This window comes from Dermacentor albipictus, chromosome 7 (genome assembly GCF_038994185.2).
Source record: "Dermacentor albipictus isolate Rhodes 1998 colony chromosome 7, USDA_Dalb.pri_finalv2, whole genome shotgun sequence".
NCBI classification, from domain to species: Eukaryota; Metazoa; Arthropoda; class Arachnida; order Ixodida; family Ixodidae; genus Dermacentor; species Dermacentor albipictus.
Genome location: NC_091827.1, coordinates 127,157,675 through 127,177,036, shown reverse-complemented (window position 1 = coordinate 127,177,036; position 19,362 = coordinate 127,157,675). Strand labels below are relative to the sequence as shown.

Sequence of the window (19,362 nt, the reverse complement as noted above, 5' to 3'; positions counted from 1 at the left end):
GTACAAAACTTGTTCATGATGTATCACATCAGTGTTGGTAGTGCTAATCAATTTATGCCGAAAATTGTGTTCATCTTCATATCAAGCAATGTGCCAGGCAAACCTACATGTGAAAGTGGCATTCTTGTTGCAAACATAATGCAGATCTACTTCTCTTCAATGCTGATCGCAAATACACAAATGTACAAAATAGGTTTAAGAGTAAATTATATTAAGCAACATCAATCCATTCTGAAAGGACCAGGTATGATTGCAGCAAAATATAGGTCTGAACAGGGGCAAACAGGTCTGGCTTAGATAGGACGGGTTTAAACGGGTCAGGATTAAACAGGATTTAAACGGGTCAGGATCAAACAGGATTTAAACGGGTCAGGTTTAAACAGGATTTAAACGGGTCAGGTTTAAACAGGAATAAACGGGATTTAAACGGGTCAGGACTGAACAGGATCAAACGGGGTCCCGTTCCATAACCCTATTTGATGAAACCCGTTTGAAAACAAATAGGATTTTCTAGTAGGGAAACCAGGTAATAGAAATTCATCGTTAAAATATTGTCCCATCGCTCTTACAAGTATACATTCTATAATAAAGAAACGCATCATTTGCACTCATATCCCTACCTCTCTTCATTTCCTTAGCTACTTTCACCCGTAAAAGCATGATATTCAAATGGGCTTCACATGTGAGACATAACTGGCTGCCTTCTTTCATGACTTGCACGGTAGCCTAGACTGCAACCAAGATATTGACAGTACCTTTCGGGATTTATCCAAATCATTTGATACAGTACCTCAACAGTACATAATGCTCAAGCTATCTCATAAAAATTATATCTTAACATAATAAACTGGATAGACCGACATCTAACCAACCGGACGCAATTCATTTCTGCCAGCAACAAATCATACCGAGCTTACCAAGACCAAGCAACCTCACCTTCCAATAAGATCAGGCGCTCCTAAAGGAACGGGGCTCGGACCTCTGTTATTCATAATATGCATCATGAGTGTACTCTTCACGTATACCGCCTAATTCTCATATTCGCTGATTGTTGCATCATTTATCAAACTATCACTAACATTTGCCACCAAGAAGCCTTTCAGGACGACCATTCTCAAGTGTAGAATGGTGTGAGCTGTGGATGATGGCACTAAACATGTAAGTTTCTTCCCTTCACCCGTAGTCGTAACGCCCTTCTCGTTTCTTATAAAGTATCTAACGTCCCGATAGAAAATGCGATTCTTTCAAATACTTAGGTGTCACACTGTCACACGACCTAACCTGGCGCACGTATGTTTCTAACATTGTATGATCCGCGAATAAAACGCTAGAATTTCTAAAACGCACCTTGCTTGCCGCTCCCGCCCACGTAAAGCTGTTGGCTTACATAACACTAATTGGAGCTAATCTAGAATACGCGTCCGCGCTATGGAATCCGCATCACCTATATCTGACAAACGCCCTCGAATCTGTTCAGAAGACTGCGATTTGGTTCATGCATTCGCCTATCAGGCAGGTGTAACGGCCTTCTAAGCTGAATCATCCTTATCAACCCTAGCCCTTCGCTGCGGCATTTCCGCCTTTACTCTGTTTCACAAGTTCGCTTGCAGCACTATCGACAGCATAGAGTACACAGCGCCACCTGTTCGCATTTCTCACCGCACCGGCGATGTTCAAGTTGCTAGACGACCACATGCCCATAATCCTACATTTTCCGCAGTGCTACGCAATCGAATGGCCTTTCCCACAACATCGCCTTTATCACCTGCCCGACTGACTTTTTGAAAACCATGACCGATCACTGTCATGCTGAGTTACATGGTAAATGTTCTTAGATCATTATTCTGCAGTCTCACCCCTTATGTATTACCCCCTGGAGGGGTCTTACGGCAACAAATTTAACTGGACTGAATGTAGATTGCAGCACCGCCGTTCCACTGAAGCGGTTAATTCACTGCGATGACTGGACGGCAACAACATGAAGAAAGGTTTCCAATAGCCAGCCACGTTGGAGTATCCCGTACAAACGACCGCGTAAGGCGTCGATTCTTTTGGCCAGGAGTGTACCATTCTGTGCGCCGGTACGTTTCTGGTTGCGAGTCCTGCCAACGCAGCAAACTTTTGTCCTTGCAGTCTGCAGGCTCACTGCAGCCTATGGACATTCCAACTAGTCCGTTCTACAGCATAGGTCTTGATCTCGTAAGGCCATTTCTGACTTCTCTTTCGAGGAACCAGTGGATCGCCGTAGCTGCTGATTACGCGATATGATACGCCATGACACGGGCAATGCCGACCAGTTGCGCCACGATCGTTGCACACTTCCTGCCTCATGACGTCATCCTCCACCACGGCGCTCGACGGCAGCTGCTAACAGTTCGCGGTCACTCTTTTCTTTCAAACGTAGCCGACGATATGCTTCGCTCTTGTTCGATACGCCACAAGCTAACCACCACCTACCACCCGCAGACTAATGAACGTACAGAACACCTCGACCACACGCTCATCAAGATACTATTCATGTACGTTTCAGCAACTCACCGTGATTGGGTCAAAAGTTTGCCTTATTTGGCATTCACATGCGACTCATCCGGCCACAATACTGCCGGCTTTTGCTTCTCTTATCTGTTGTTTGGCGGCCACCCCACGTTACTGTTTTAGACACTACTTCCATCAGCTCCACACGTTGCTACAGAATATACTCGCAATGGTATTTCTCGTGTTCAAACGACCCGTAACATCGCACAGGATCATCTGCCTGCCACGTTGTTGATTCGAAAGGCCAGTTACGATAGGCACCACAGAACCGTTAACTTGGAACCAGGTTCCTTGGTCCTTCTTTGGACCTCTCGCCGCCACGTCGGCGTGACTTCGAAACTTGTTTCCCACTACTCTGGGCCCTACAAGGTCCTAGCTAACCGAGGTGACATACTAGATTACCCCGTTGGATGGTCACTCGTCATCATGAGTGATGTCGTGCATATGTCCCGCCTCAAGCCCTACGTTTCAGCCCACAACGCTTGTCTAAGTGCCAAGCCGGCGCTCCGACCAACGGGGGCATGTCGCAAGCCATTCCCGCATTCTGAAGAAGGTGCTCACCAGGACGACGAAGAGGACGATCGAGGGAGCCCATTCGTGGTTGTGTTTATTCTGCCATCATGGTGGTGACTTCTCTCTATATATTGTTACGGGGATGCTTGTAGCATATGCAGACTGTATTTACAATATATGCACAAGCATAGTCAACTCGATTAAGATGGCTGACCAGCAACAAGCACGGAGCAGCCAGCGCCTCGCGATCTTCTGCCTTTCTCTTTTATCCTTCCGTAACAAGACCCCCGGGGGCTCAAGCGCCGTCTCGGCGCAGGTTTCGCGAAGAACTGCGAGCGAAGTATTGCTTCAGTCGCGGAACGTGCAAGATGTCAACAGGCTACCGAATTGGGTGGCCTAAACTGTAACGGGGAGATCTCGTGATTGACGTCATTAACTTGACGTAGGGCTTCATAAGGCACTGTGTAGTGAGGGAAAAGCTTCTGGGAGAGGCTGTCCCGAATGCATGGTGACCAAAGGAGCACTCAAACACCTGGGGCGAAGTTAACATCGCAATGGCACCGGTCATAACCCCCTTTTTATATACGCTGAGAGGCTATTAAACGAGATCGGGCGACATGACGCACCACGTCAGCGCGATCAATGACTTACCGAGCGCACTCATTTGCCACACGTGGCAAATAAGGCAGGATGGCAGAATGCCGGGTCGCGACCATGGAGGAGGGAAAGAGATAAGAAGAAGGCAGGGAGGTTAACCAGAATCACGTCCGGTTGGCTACCCTACACAGGGGGAATGGGAAAGGGGGAAAACAAAGATAACAGGGAGAGAGAGGAGGGAAGGAAATTGCAGTGAGTTCGATGACGTGTGTGGCCTTACAGAAATTGCATTGGTAGTCACAAATGGTCGCACGAACCCGTCGTCCTTAAGAAACACAAGAGTGCCTTCACTGCTTTATGGGCCGACGGGCGATGGGGGCGGTGTTCCAGCAGCACCTGCACAGAAAGCGGCCGATTGTCCAGTTTTTGGAAAGCTTTGGCAAGTTCTTGTCTCTCTAGGTCATATCTTGGACAATGGCACAGCAGGTGGTCGATGTTTTCTTCGGAGCCACAGACCTCGCATGCTGCACTGTCAGTCACTCCAATTAATGTAGAGTATGCCTTTGTGAAGGCCACTCCTAACCAAAGGCGACAGAGAAGCCATGGAAAAGATAAAAGGGTGAATATCCTGCGGTGCCATGTCGTGACGAGTTATACACGAACATAACGTACGCCAGCGTGGAGTCCCAGTCGCGGTGATGGTTAGAGACGTACATCGACAGCATCTCTATGAGTGCTCGGTTGAGTCGTTTCGTAAGACCATTCGTTTGTCAGTAGTAGGCAGTTGACAGCTTGTGCTCAGTGGCACAAGAGCAGAGGAGGCCGTCCACAACTCGAGACAAAAACGAGCGGTCATGGTCTGTAAGTAACTGTCGAGGCGCACCGTTATGGAGAATGACGTCGTGGAGGAGAAAATTGGTGACGTCAGTTGTGCAACTAGTCGGCAACACCTTTGTTATCGCGTAGCGCGTCACGTAATCAGTACTGACCGCGACCCACTTATTCCCTGTAGTCGTCGTTGGAAAAGCGCCAAGCAGGTCAAGGCCGACACGAAGGAATGGTTAGGAGGGAACTTCAGTTGGATGGAGTATTCTGACAGGCGCCAGGGGAGGTTTCTACATATAATTGCAAAAACCTGTTATAATTAGCGAGTTGCGACATAACGACGCACAGAGCGGTAGTGACACGGCCAGAAGAACCGGCGTCGTATGCGGTCATATGTACACAAAACTCCGATGTGTCCCGCCATCGGTGCATCATGAAGTTGTTTTAGAAGACGGACCGCAGATGACGAGGAAGGACAAAGAGCAACTCAGCACGAACATTCGGCACCTGCCGTCGGTGCTGCGAAATCACACTCCGGCGATGATGGGTTCTTTAGAAGATCTGTAAGGATTCGTCGCGTTGTTGTCCAGCGCGCATGTCGGTCATGTCAGTAAAAGCCACCATGGAGGTCACGGGGTCATGCGCAACAAGTTCAGGGTGATCCACGGGGTGACGCGAGAGGCAGTCAGCGTGCTTGTGCAGACGTCAGACTTGTAGTGGACGTTAAATGAAAACTCCTGGAGCCGCAAAGCCCAGCGACCCTGCCACCCTTTCGGTTCCCGGAGGCAAGACAGGCAGCAGAGGGCGTGGTGCTCTGTAACGACCAAAATGTGCGGCCGTAAAAATACGGCCGGAATCAGGCGACAGCCCAAACTAAGGCCAAGCACTCGCGCTCGGTGATGGAGTAATTTGTCTGGGCAGGTGATTGCAGGCGGCTGAAGTAAGCTATGAAACACTCGGTACCATTCTGCTGTTGAGTAAGAACAGCGCGGATGCCATGACCGCTTGCGTCAGTGTGGACTTCAGTCGGTCCAGATTGATCAAAGTGGGCAAGTATGGGAGGGGAGGCCAGAAACCCGATAAGAGCGGCGTACGTGTGAGCCTGCCCCGGGCCCCATGAGAATGATGTGTTCTTCGTCAGAAGATCTGTCAAAGGCGAATCAACGTCGGCGAAGTTTTTGACGTAACGGTGAAAGTAAGAACTCAGGCCGGACAAAGCAGCGCATGTCATCAGCAGCAAACACATCACAGAGGAACAGCCAACGGTGCGAACTTTTCTTTGATATGGTAGTACACCGGATGCGTCAACTAGGTGTTTCAGCACTTTATGCTGAAGGCGCCCGAATTGACACTTCGTGGAGTTCAGTTGAAGGTCGGCTTTCCGGAATACCGGGATAATTTCAGCGAGTCGAGAAAGGTGGCTAACGAACGTGGGAGAAAAAACAACAACGTCGTGAAGATAAGAAAGGCAGGTGGTTGATTTCTATCCTCGCAGAAGAGGGGCCATCATACGTTCAAATGTAGCAGGAGCATCGCATAGGCCAAACGGCAGTACTTTGAAGTGATGTAAGCCATCCGGCCTGATGAAGGCCGTCTTCTCGCGGTACGTTTCATCAAGTGAAAAAAGTATTTAGGCCCGTGCAAACAGTCCAAGATGTAATCGATGCGTGGTAGTGGGTAGACGTCTTCTCACGTGATCCTGTTTAAGTGACGATAATCGACGCACAAACGCCAGGCACCACCTTTTTTTTTTCACACTGACGCCAGGCTTAGTCTGGCGTCTTTGTGCGTTTTTCTGAGGAGTTTGGCGTTACTCCCTACATGTACGAGCCGATTGCGAAGAGCCGGCCTCTCGAAGAAGCAAACGATGCTGGTGCGAGCAGTGCTTTCGACGCGAACGAAAGCAAAGTCTTGGAATCTCCTCGTGTTGGAAATGCTCTTTGGCGAGTATGTTTTTTGCAAAGCGATCTACTGATCTCGCCCATCTTTCGCCGATCTAGTGAGCTCGTTTCCGATCAAACAACTGTAGTGTTGTGTTCCTGCATGACTCCTCGTGGAACGTAAGCGGGGATGCGATCATCGGCATTTGTGCGCTGTCCAAAGCTGTAGGCAATCTACAAAGACGGTTTAAACGCGTGAAAAGCTTCCCGGTTCATGCAGTACGTGTAGTGATCTTCATCTGTGACTACCACGTTGAATACCACTCACGTTGATTACCACTCACGTTGACTACCACGCACGTTGACTACCACTCTACATACACGCAGACGCACCATCAAAGGAATGCAGGGTCGATCGAAGCAGATTACGATGGGACGCACGCAGAAACAAGCGCGGTCAGGCACGGTCGCGGACGCTGCGAAGGAACGAAACACTAGAGTTGACGTCACATCACCGCGGTTACCGGTCTCCGCTCGCATCGTGAGTGTCAGCAGCAGCGCGTGGCATTCGACGGGGGGCGGAGCTACAGCGCAATTTCAACCTACGATTACGTCGCTCCTAATTGAAAAAAACCCAAAAATTTTACCTGCATGATTTATAAGGTTCCCGCATCCGTATATGAGCGTCTTATTGAATTCGACAGACTCTTCAGCTTCCCTTTAATGGAAATATAGGCGTTGTATTCTTTGGTATTGTATCTCGAAAATTCGTTCTAAGTGAACCCGCTTTGAGAATTGCACGGCTAGAATTTGTAAATTGCAACATGGGTCTGAATTTAATTAGTTAAAACTTAATTAGTTATATTTTTGTTACTCAGTCGATTATGCATTTCAACTTTTTTGTGCAAGTAGTGTCCGCTTCCTTGAGTAGACCAGCTCATGAACTAGAATTGTGTTATCTGCCACAGGCAGCCTTTAAAAATTTCGAATGTTTTCATTTAAACACCTTGTATTTGAATGGCGTGTTACAACATCACTTAGCGCACATAGACAATGTTATCGCGACTGATGTGCCAATGAGTGAGAAGAAAGCGGTTGTGAGAATTTTCTCCGAGTCATTATCCAAGTCATCTACATTACGCCCTCCAGATATTACAACCATATTTATGGCTGAACTAAGAACCATAATCCCTGTTCTTTGAAAACATATTCAACCACAGTAATAGTGACCGATTCGCTGTCAGTATGCAAATCAACTACTCTATCTTCAGACACTTCTGTTGACAATATATTTAGGTCATTAATTCCTCCCAACATACGACTGGAGCGGTTTGTGTGGGTTGCACGCCACCCTGGCATATATTGAAACAAAATGGCTACCATACTCAGCGTATATCCCTTGATAGATCAATTATGCATGTTATGTCTACATCGCCTAGGTTTAGTGAACTTTCTGTATCCCAACACAGAAACTAATTCGTTTGCTTTTTTTTTCATGGGTAATAAGTGATGTTAGGCATGTAAATCATAAATCTCCATAAAAATCCCGCTAAATATTTTTTGCTATAGCCGTCTGGCCTATGAGCGTCCGCTCTATGTGCTACATGCCATGAATCTGAAAACGTTCAACATTTTCTGCTAACTTGCCACCGATTTACAAATCACAAGAAACAGTTTTAACTTTTATTCTGAAAATTCGTCTTTCGCGGATCTCGCGAAAGGAAATGACCGGGTGCTTTGTTGTTGCAGTTAAGTCCAAAGATAGGCGAACATAGGAAGCTTTGAGAACGAGTACGAATAGTCAGTGTCTAATATTCTATTCGTATTTGAAAAGAAACTATGCGGTACTGGCGAATACTTCAAACTAACAAAATAATTTGCAAGAACCGGTAAATTTTGACGACTGCTATCCGGTGAACTAAACAAAGTGTCGCAATTTATCACAGGTGAAACACTTAAAAAGTTTTCGAAGCAATGCATAAACAGAATGGTTAGTCTCAGATGTGTTTGCTGTTTCTTGGCGGGAGCCTACATAACAACCTGTGATTATTTTTCGTACTATGTAATTCAGTAGTATGTAACACAATAAACTACATCATCATCACGACGCGAATATAGGTTGACAACGATGATGTAGCCTAGAGTTTCTGGCACTATTATCATGTTTGAAGTTTTATCTTTTACGGTATAACCAATGACGTTTCCCTTGTGACGGGTCCGTCCCTATATAAGGTACACTAGTCCGTTAACAGCTATTTACCCCCTCAGCTTGTGTCCTTTTTGAAACCACAATTCTTTTAACATTTTTGGAAAGTTAGTTCTGCAGCAGTAATTCATTCTTGGGAGGTCTGGGTTTCAACTAGGCTCTAAAGCTATTCGTGCGGTCATTTAATGACAAATAATGGCCTTGTGTTTGCAGCTTTCATTTTGTGCGTGATACCTTACGTAATTCTTTTTGGCCTCGTAAGTACAGATGTAGTAGGGAATAGCACATAAATATGGTGACATAGGTAAAGAGTAGGCAAAATTATATGTACGACATATTGTTGTGGAAGGATAGAAGAAGAACAAAGAAGAAGGCAGCGAGACGCTGGCTGCTGCGTGTTGTTGTTGGTAAGCCATCTTAACCATACTGAATCTGCTTGCATATATATTGCAAATACAGTCTGTCTATACTACCAACATCCCCGTAACATATTGGTGGGAGGCGCTGGGTATCACGACTGGAAACGGAGCGCCACAGGGGACGTCGCAGCACCGTCCCACGATGAATCACGGTGAGCACGCGGTATCAACGTCATTGCCGACCCCAAGGTCTCCGTCGCCAGCTACGTTGTTGTTCCCTTTGGTTGTGGTTGTGAAACCCAAGGATCCGAGAGCTTTCTGCGGGACCGATGGCGCCGACGTTAAAGAGTGGGTGGCTGTGTACGAACGCGTAAGTGGAATCAACAGATGGGACCTTACGCTAATGCTAGCTAACCTGTTGGTCTACCTAAGAGGCACGGCAAACGTGTAGTACGAAAACCACAAAGAGGAGCTAACCAGCTGAGACCAATTCAAAGTTGACATAGTTGTTTGGCAAACCAGCTGGCCAAACAATTGCCGCAAAGCAGGAACGGGCCTCTCTTGCCGAATCCCTGATGGAGTCCTATGTCTCGTGCATCCAGGACGTGCTGGCTCTTTGTCATTAAGCCGATCACGACAGGACAGAAGCTGAGAAGGTCGAACACTTGCTGAAGGGAATTGCTGGTGACGCCTTTATTCTGCTCATGTGCAAAAGTGGCTCTACAGTTGATGCTATCCTCAGAGAGTGCCGATAATTCCAGCAGGCCAAAAGCCGACGCATCTTGCAACCATTCATCAGATCTCCCAATATTGCCACAACTTCGATGTGTGAAGATCAGCCCGCACAGCAGCATGCGTCGCCAACAGAGGACGTGGTGCGAATCGCTCGACATGAACTGGATCCGACGCCGCCCACAGATTTCTGTTCGCGTAGACCTGATGCTACCGCTTTTTCAGTTCCCTTCGTACAAGCCATCGTGGCAGCCATGTCGCCACAGCCATCGCAACCATCGCCGCAGCCACGTCGCCTTTCGTCCCCTATGGCTTTGGTCCCCACCCTTTCGGAAAACTAAGAAATGCAGCCTTCGGAGGTGGTACTGCGTTGCCTGCTAGTGCAGCGAATCTACCGTCTCTGCCGATAAAGAGAAGTATAATTGCTGTTAAAATAGACGGCGTACCTGTCCAACCCCTCGTAGACACTGGAGCCCCCATTTCTGTGGTTTACTCGCATCGATTGCAGCTCATAGCTCTTGTTCCTTAACGGATGACAGTACGAAAATGATTGCACCTGACCTCACCCCTGCATAGTCCACGGGCATATCTCTCCTGATAGAATGGTACAGTGACATCTTTGATTTCAGAGACACGCCTTTAGGCCATACATGTGTCGTCCACCCCCATATTAACACCGAAGACATTAATCCTATTCGTCGGTTTCCCTATCATGTATCTCATGCTGAACGTAGAGTCAGAAGAGTACAAAATACCTGCAAAGCAGACAGACAGACGACGGACAGACGGACAGACAGACCGACAAGCAGACAGGCAGGCAGGCAGGCAGGCAGACAGACAGACAGACAGACAGACAGACAGACAGACAGACAGACAGACAGACAGACAGACAGACAGACAGACAGACAGACAGACAGACAGACAGAGCGACAAGCAGACAAACAGACAGACAGACAGACAGACAGACAGACAGACAGACAGACAGACAGACAGACAGACAGACAGATTACGGGCAGACGGACAGACAGACAGACAGACAGACAGACAGACAGACAGACAGACAGACCGACAAGCAGACAGACAAACGGACGGACAGATGACGGACAGACAGACAGACAGACAGACAGACAGACAGACAGACAGACAGACAGACAGACAGACAGACAGACAGACAGACAGACAGACAGACAGACAGACAGACAGACGGACAGACAGACAGATGGACAGATGACGGACAGACGGACAGACAGACCGACGAGCAGACAGACAGACAGACAGACAGACAGACAGACAGACAGACAGACAGACAGACAGACAGACAGACAGACAGACAGACAGACAGACAGACAGACAAGCAGACAGACACACGGACGGACAGATGACGGACAGACAGACAGACGGACAGGCAGATGACGGACGGACGGACAGACAGACAGACAGACAGACAGACAGACAGACAGACAGACAGACAGACAGACAGACAGACAGACAGACAGACAGACAGACAGACAGACAGAAAGACAGACAGACAGACAGACAGACAGACAGACAGACAGACAGACAGACAGACAGACAGACAGACAGACAGACAGACAGACAGATTGGGAATGGCTGAATTACAGGGAAATAATGCTATCTACCTTAATAACAACTGTCTGGGGGAAAGCATTGGGTGATTTTTTCAGTAATTCGCAACAGATGGAGCAGCCGATTAGATTTGGGCTAGGACGGAAAATATCGAAATTTTCGGGTGACAGATTTCCCGCAAATAGATTGATTGTCTAGGGGGAATTTTAATAAATTCTTTCGTTTTGGAGCAAAAACAGCAATATAAATATAAGGCGCATCGCAGTGGCGGGATTCCGAATAATTTTCACCACCTGGGGGGTTGTTGAAACTTTCTCACGATGCGCGGCACACGAACGTTCTTGCATTTAACCGCCACCGAAATGCGGCCACCACGACCGGCATCCCATCTCGCAGGCTTAGCAGCACTACGCGAATGTGACCGCGTTAGGATGGCTACAGCTGGGAAGTGTGAAAACCAGCCTCCCCAAGCTTGTCAGGATGCGCGATTTTTTTCACACGGGCCCTGTCATCGGCGGCAGTGAGCGTCTGGAAAACGGCGAAATAGGGGTTGATACATCCTACTTGAGTAATAGACAAATGGCGCAATAGAAGGTCCCCGGACTGATGTATGATGACGACATTGTGCCGCTAGCGGACAATGCAAGAGATTTGCAGACACTTGCGAATATTTTTGGCAACGCAGTGACAAATATAGTCCTTAAGTTTAGCATAGGCAAATCGAAAGTTATTATCTATATAGAAAACACGAATAATTAGGTGGTGTTCAACAGCAAATCATGCCCATAGTCAAACAATGCAAATACGGGTGTGTATGTACAGGGTGTCCCACGGAACATGAGTCAAATAATAATAATAATAATAATAATAATAATAATAATAATAATAATAATAATAATAATAATAATAATAATAATAATAATAATCAGCCAGATTACGCCCGCTGCGTGGCAAAGGCCTCTCCCATACTTCAACTGCCCACTTCCTGTGCTAATTGTGATCATGTTGTCCCTGCAGACTTCCTAATCTCATCCGCCTCCTAACTTTCTGCCGCTCCCTGCTATGCTTCCCTTCTCTTGGAATCCATTCCGTCACCTCTAATGACCATCGGTTCTCTTCCCCCCTAATTACATGTCCTGCCCATGCCCGATTCTTTTTCTTGATTTTAACTAAAATGTCATTACCTCGCGTTTGCTCCCTCACCCAATCTGCGCTCTTCTTATCCCCCTTAACGTTACACCTATCATTCTTCTTTCCAAAGCTCGTTGCGTCGTCCTCAATTTAGGTAGAGCCCTCTTCGTAAGCCTCAAGGTTTCTGCCCCGTACATGTGTACTGGTAAGTCACAGCGTTTATAAACTTTTCTGTTGAGGAATAATGGCAACCTGCTGTTCATGATCTGAGAATGCCTGCCAAACGCACCCCAGCCCACTCGTATCCTGATTATTTCAGTCTCATGATCCGTATCCGTGGTCACTTCCTGCCCTAAGTAGATGTATTCCCTTACCACTTCCAGTGCCTCACTACCTATCGTAAGCTGTTCTTCTTTTACGAGACTGTTAAACATTACTTTACTTTCCTGCAGATTAATTTTTAGACCCACCGTTCTGCTGTGCCTCTCCAGGTCACTGAGCATGCATTGTGATTGGTCCCCTGAGTTACTAAGCAAGGCAACATCATCAGCGAATTGCAAGTTACGAAGGTACTCTCCATTAACTGTTATCCCCAATTCTTCTCAATTCAAGTCTCTGAATACCTCTGTAAACACGCTGTGAATAGTATTTTAGACATCGTATCTCCCTGGCAAACATTAAAAATATGCAAATGCCACGTAGCTGAAGAGACTCAAGGTAATGTTGTTTGCCATCGCTTGGAGATACTTATATTATTTATTATTCTACCTAATTACCTAATCAGTCCTAATTCAATAATAAATAATCAGCCTCACCAATAATATAATTAGATGAAATATATGAATGAGAAATTGGCAGAGCGACATAAAAACCTCCCGATATAGCTTTCTCTTGCTCAATACATGTTACATAATAGTGCTTTTGTGAGCGTGAACGAACGCCGCAAACACACGCAAAATTGCCGTGTTATTGGCTGCTCGAGGCACTTTGCGTGTGTTTGTGGACTTGTTTCACGGGTTTTTTTTTTGCGTAAGTTCATGACATTGAACGAACGGGCCCAACCGTGCAGTTTTGCTTTGGCAATGGATTTTCCTACATCAAACAAAAAGCACCTCAGCGCGACAATATATCGCATAATGTGGACGAGAACATTGTGTGCACTCCCAATTATATTTCTGAACGCTGGTGGCATCAGGCTTGCTTTCTTAGCGTCATTAAACATAAAAACAGCTGCATGGCGGAAAACAAGGGATCATTCTTCTAGTGCATTGTATCAAATGGATAAGCGCGGACATGTGCGTTAGAACAAAATGCACTGAAGTTTTAGGATGAATGTGTTGCGGCATATGTTTTGTCTGTCTAATATTAATATCTAAAGAATGCCGCGATTTTCTGTCAATTAATGCTGACATATGTACAGTCCCGTGAAGTTCGAGCTTCGACACAGTGGCCGTGATGGAACTGGTCATTGGACTACAGGGCCACATTGACACATGAAAAGCTGGTCTACTTAATACCAGTAACCTTGAAGTGTTTATCTCTTGAAGTTTTGATGTGCCAGCACCTCTGTGCTATATATTTCAGCTAACGTGTAAAGGACCTGTGCATTTCTTCTTCTTTTTTGGGAGGTGAGCTTTCTTAAGCCTCTAAGCACTGTGCCAAAGTTATCGCTTTCCTCAAGCCTCCCCTGCACGTATTTCAAGTATCCTGAATGTTGTTACTGATCCAATAGCGATATCGCGTTATCTAATCAGATTGAGCGCGTAATGAGAATACTGGCGTACATTCTCGATCACATTAGAGCGACCGTGATTGCGCTGCGATGTACGAGAAATGAAGTCAGACGAGCCAATGCCTTGACCCCTAAACAAGATTCTGACGAAGGACGACCTTGAGCGCAGCCATCGTTGTGCTTTGAGTGCTTTTTTTTCAACGCAAGCTCGCCTAATAATGATTTGGATTCGAGACTCACCCTTTTCGAACTGCTTTGATATTCACGTCACTACAACGTGGTAGTATAAACGTGCTACGTTTTCATTGAGTGAATACTGGGAAACGGACTAAGGCTTTTGTTGCGTGTGCGTTAACGCTTTTGAATAATTTACCATTCACAATGGGCCTTTTTATCTAGGTGCTTGTAGAAGACAGCAACACAACTAATAACAGGAGGTCTCCAGAATAAATAAAACCTAAATACTTAATAGTCAGCTTTAACCAGATGGCAGGGAAGAAAATTTCAATGAAAATATCCTTATAATAATTAGAAGTCTATCGGGCTCGGGGTGGCATTCACAAAGGCCTACTCGTTCCGCGTAAGAATAGGGGATACGCCCATGTGCGACTCGTGTAGAACTATGGAAACGATTGAACACTTTTTTATGTTTATGTCCTCAGTACCACGTCGAGCGTCAATCTCTCCGGACGGCATTGAAGGGGCTGGACTCGAGACCATTTTCGGAAATGCAGGTCCTTGGACCATGACCGCACGCGTCGCTGGCACAGAAAGCCGCGAAAGCGTTGTTGCCGAACCTCAACTCGTCAGGTCTTGGCGACCGCTTGTAGACTCCGTGCGATCCTTCAAATGTGTGCGAAGCTTGTCTGTCCCTATCTCCTCTCTCTCTCATTTCATCCCCGTACCCCTTGCCCCCGTGCAAGTTAGCAAGCTGTACGTGCATCTGGTTAACCTCCCTGCCTTTCCTCACTTCCATTTCTCTCCCTCTCTCTATCTTCTGGAAAGCGTTTCATCTGAGTTGCCCCGGTGAAAGCTGATACCGACATGATGGTGGTTCCTATCGTAGGCCCTTGATATATATCCAACCGCCGATCAAAGGGTTATTCCGAATGTTTCTTATTTCGGGAAGGCTGGTTACCCTCCTGCCTTTCACTCCGGTTAACAACCACGCAGAAGACGAAAGTGCTGTGCGAAGAGCGACTTTAGTCCAAACCCACGAGCTACCGTAACTCACATTGCCCATACCACTGTCATTTAAGGTTAGATCGGAAATGCCGATCTGAAAAGTATCACAAATGCGAACAGAGTTGCCCGCGACCAGCCTTGCTAGGATTTTTTCGCCACGTATACTTTTAAAGGAACCCTGAAACGATTTTGACGATTTTCTATAAACGTACTAAGTCGTTAGAGTAGGTCCTTCTGATAATTAATTGACACATCCAAGTGCTCCGCGTAAAGCGTGTAATTTATCCAACTTTATGGTAAACAAATGATCTTCGTAATAGTTAAAATATTTGTGCATTTGTTTTTATAAACAGAAAGTAACATAAAGAGAATGCAGAAGGACAATTTTTCAATACAATTAAGCACTTCCGGCACACAGCAAGTGTCGTCTGCTCGTGTTACAACGTACTCCATTTTGACGAGAGCTCCGCGGTCAGAGTCGGCCTCACCCAGTTGAAAATGACAACAGAGGTTGTGTTCAGTACTACAGAAATTTCTGTTGTACAACAGGATTTTTCTGTAGTCACTACAGATTCCTGATGGAGCGACAGACTTTTCTGATGTACAACAGACATTTGTTGTTGCTACTACAGAAGTACAGTCTGTCGTATGTCTGTTGTTACAACAGAAAGCTGAAGCTCTACAACAGATTTTTGTAGTACTACAGAAAAAATTGTCATCACTACAGGCACCCTGTTGTCCCAACAGAAATGTTCCTGAAGTAACCCGAAAAATATCTGTAGTGCTACAGAGAGCTGTTGAAATACTACAGAAAGCTATTGTGGCAACAGGCCTCCAATTGTCACAACAGAAGTGTTCCTGAAGTAATGCGACCAACTTCTGTTGTACTACAGAAAAATGTTGTTGTACGAAAGAAGCCTATCATTGCAACAGGCCCCCAGTTGTCATAACAGAAGTGTTCCTGAAGTAATGGACAAGCTTCTGTTGTACTACAGAGAACTGTTCCACAACGGAAACCTATCGCCGCAACATGTACCCAACGATGACAACAGAAGTGCACTGAAATTGTGTGATGCGACAAGCTTCTGTAGTGCCCGGTTGAAAAAGACAAAAGGAATTCCTGTCGCAACTACAGAAATTCTGTTGTACGACAGAAGTTGTTGACATTTCTTAATTGGGAGACATTTCTGACATTACGACAGAAATTCTGATTTCGCAACAGAAGCATTCTGTCGCGACAACAGAGTTCTGAAGTCGGAACAACAGCTTTATATCCTGACAGCGACTCCGACGTTACGACACCAATTCTGACGTCGCAGCAGAAACATTCGGTCGCGACGGCCAAGAGTTCCGAAGTCGCAACAGAAGCGCTTTCCGTCGCGGTCCTTTAAAATTGTATGTTTTCGCATCGGTGGTGAACACTGTACTTTTCTCTTGCGCGGTATTCAATCGCGCTTCTCTGAAGCCGGCAATGCTGATGGCACCGACACCGGTAATAAAGTCGACGTGGCGAATAGTTATAATTGTGCCGTGACGACGCGGCACCAGCAACGCCCTACCGGCCTCCTCAAAATCGGCCGCTGATCAAAATCATACCATCTGCGGGAATGGCTGCGTATCCGTTTTTTTTTGGTAAGATGTGGCACACAGGCCTGTGGACTTACATGTGCTGTTACACTGACACATTAGTTAATTTCCCAGGAATATTTCACAAGCTTATGCGAAGCGGAAAAGAAGATTTGGGTTGTTCCACAAAGTTGCGTGAAAAGCTGTCTCGCTCGGGTCTCATTAATCTGGTACAGTGCTGCCGTGAGAAGCCAGTATGCTGTCAGAAAGAACTCTCATCCACGAATGTTCATGTAGCTATTTTGCATTGAACACACGAATTATATGCGCGCTCAAAAGTGTAAAGAACGAGAGACAACTGTCGAAACTAGCAGTAATAACCCTAAAAGTCAACGTTGTCTATTTCTGAATTTCTTATTTAATAAGGATATCGTACATCAAAATCGATGTTCTAGCACTGCAAGATGTACCTGTAGATGGTACGAACATTCTTGCTCATCTAGAGATGCGGCACTTGACGCGGTGGAGTGATAGCGGATCTTGGCTCTCAAAATGCAAATGTAGAACATCAGCGCATCGGCACGTCGTACTGTTCACATGGCCAAAATGTACCCTCGAAAAGCATGTCATGGGTGGTGCAGTGGTCATTCTGCTTCCGGCCACGGTCGTGAAAGGACGCAGGATGGCTGGCTCTTCGCGAGCTGTGATAACGGCCGATTCTGGCCGCGGAACATCGTTTTTGGACGGCCTGAAAGATTACAGGATTGTACTGCCGCCGCTGCCAACCGGAGAAGGACTGAAAACAATGGTTGTTCTTCACTGCGACACCGCTGGAAGGCCTTACAGGATAGAAGATTTCCGCCAGCCGATGACAGAAGCCGGCGTCATTGAACAGGTGGGCGGTACCGGAGCGTACCAGATGTCGCACGTCTGGTTAGTCAACTTCCGTAGTGAAGAAGCCAAGAAAAAGTTGCTCGACATAGGGCATATTGTTGTTAAAGGGAAGACTTGCGTTGTCTTTGACCCTGAAAGGCAGGAAGTGCGGCTGAAGGTGCATTGGTGTGCCTTCAACGTCAGCAACGAAACTCTGAGGCGGGCGTTCGCCGAGTACGGCGAAGTGAAAGAAGTTTCGAGCGATAGATGGAAGACCGGCGGGTTTGTAAACGCCGACTCGACTACTCGTGTTGTGCGGCTGGTTCTTCGAGAAGGTGCAAGCCTCGAGCGCATACCCCATCAGCTGCGTATCGGGAACGGGACAGTATTAGTCGTCGTGCCCGGGCGTGCGCCGATATGTCTCCGCTGCCGCAACACAGGCCACATTAGGCGGGACTGCAAGGTGCCCAAGTGCAGCGAGTGCCACGCCTTCGGGCATGAAGAGGCTGAATGCACGAAGTCATACGCCCGCGCCGCGACTCGAGGAACATTCGGCGATAATAGTGAGCTGCACATGGACGAGGATGAAGCTGAGCAAGCTGCCTCCAACCCAGTGGTCGAGAGCCAATCGGCCGCAGCGCTGAGCGATGAAAAGGAAGGCGCCATGCCAGGGACTCGTGAGTCAGCGCCCAGCACCCCCAAGTCGGCAACCACGAGCATGGATACCAATTCATCGCAAGATATACCACGCCCTTCTGAAAAAAGCAACGAGGAACCCATGGAGTCTGACCCTGCGGCTGCGAAACGACGCCACGACGATGTCAGTGCAATGAGCCAGGAGCAACGACTGCGTCTCCTAGACCGCCGGTGGGGCGTAGGTGAAGGGAAAAAGCAGCGTGTCACCAGCGGGCAACGATCGTCGTCGCTTCCTCGCGACGACAACCCGAAGACCTAATAATGGAGGGACGGCACTGCACGGCGCGGCGTTGTGCGCATGAAGGTAAGCGCCGTACTGGCGGCCTGGTCTTGCTTAACGATGGCGGCATTTGAAAGACACCTCGTAGTAGCCACGCTTAATGTCAGGGGAATTGGATATCGTAGCGATACAAGAAACCAAAATCGAGAGTCAAGACCAGACCGACAGAATGACGCTCTCGTTCAGTAGTCGGTATGATGTTTGCGTGTCTCATGCCGTGGGTGCCTCGGCAGGTTGCATGCTGTTGATTCGCCAGTCTCTGGGAGCGATTGTGGAAAGAGTCGAGACTTGCGTTTTCGGTCGATGGATTGTCTGTGACATCACACTTGCTGGTGTGGAATTGCGTATTATCTGTATTTACGCACACACTAACATGGCAGAGAGGCGAAACCTTTTTGAGACAGTCGGCAACCATTGTGACACAGACCGTCTGCTCGTCTTAATTGGCGATTTCAACTGCGTAAGCATGGCACGCGACAAAACCAGTGCGACGCCCTATCGAGATGCGAGTACAGCCTGTTTGGGTGACATAATTGACCGCTGTCATCTAGAGGATGTTGGCGATTGTCTCGGATGTGGTTCTGGCGTTCGGTTTACCCATTACCAAGGAACGAGTCACGCGCGTCTGGATCGGGCGTACGTATCTGTTGAACTGATAGCGTACT

General features: G+C 47.2%; 1 protein-coding gene across 1 annotated transcript; it reads left to right on the top strand.

Moving 5' to 3' along the window:
* Nucleotides 1–16,695: 16,695 nt before the first annotated feature.
* LOC135907087 (uncharacterized) lies at nt 16,696–18,801 on the top strand. Its single transcript, XM_065438754.2, has one exon. The coding sequence runs from the start codon at nt 17,354–17,356 to the stop codon at nt 18,674–18,676; it is 1,323 nt and encodes a 440-aa protein (XP_065294826.1). The 5' UTR covers nt 16,696–17,353; the 3' UTR covers nt 18,677–18,801.
* The last annotated feature ends 561 nt before the right edge of the window (nt 18,802–19,362 follow it).

Bases quoted from the DNA above. Each gene is read 5' to 3' on its own strand.
- LOC135907087 (XM_065438754.2), top strand. From the start codon at position 17,354: ATGCGGCACTTGACGCGGTGGAGTGATAGCGGATCTTGGCTCTCAAAA.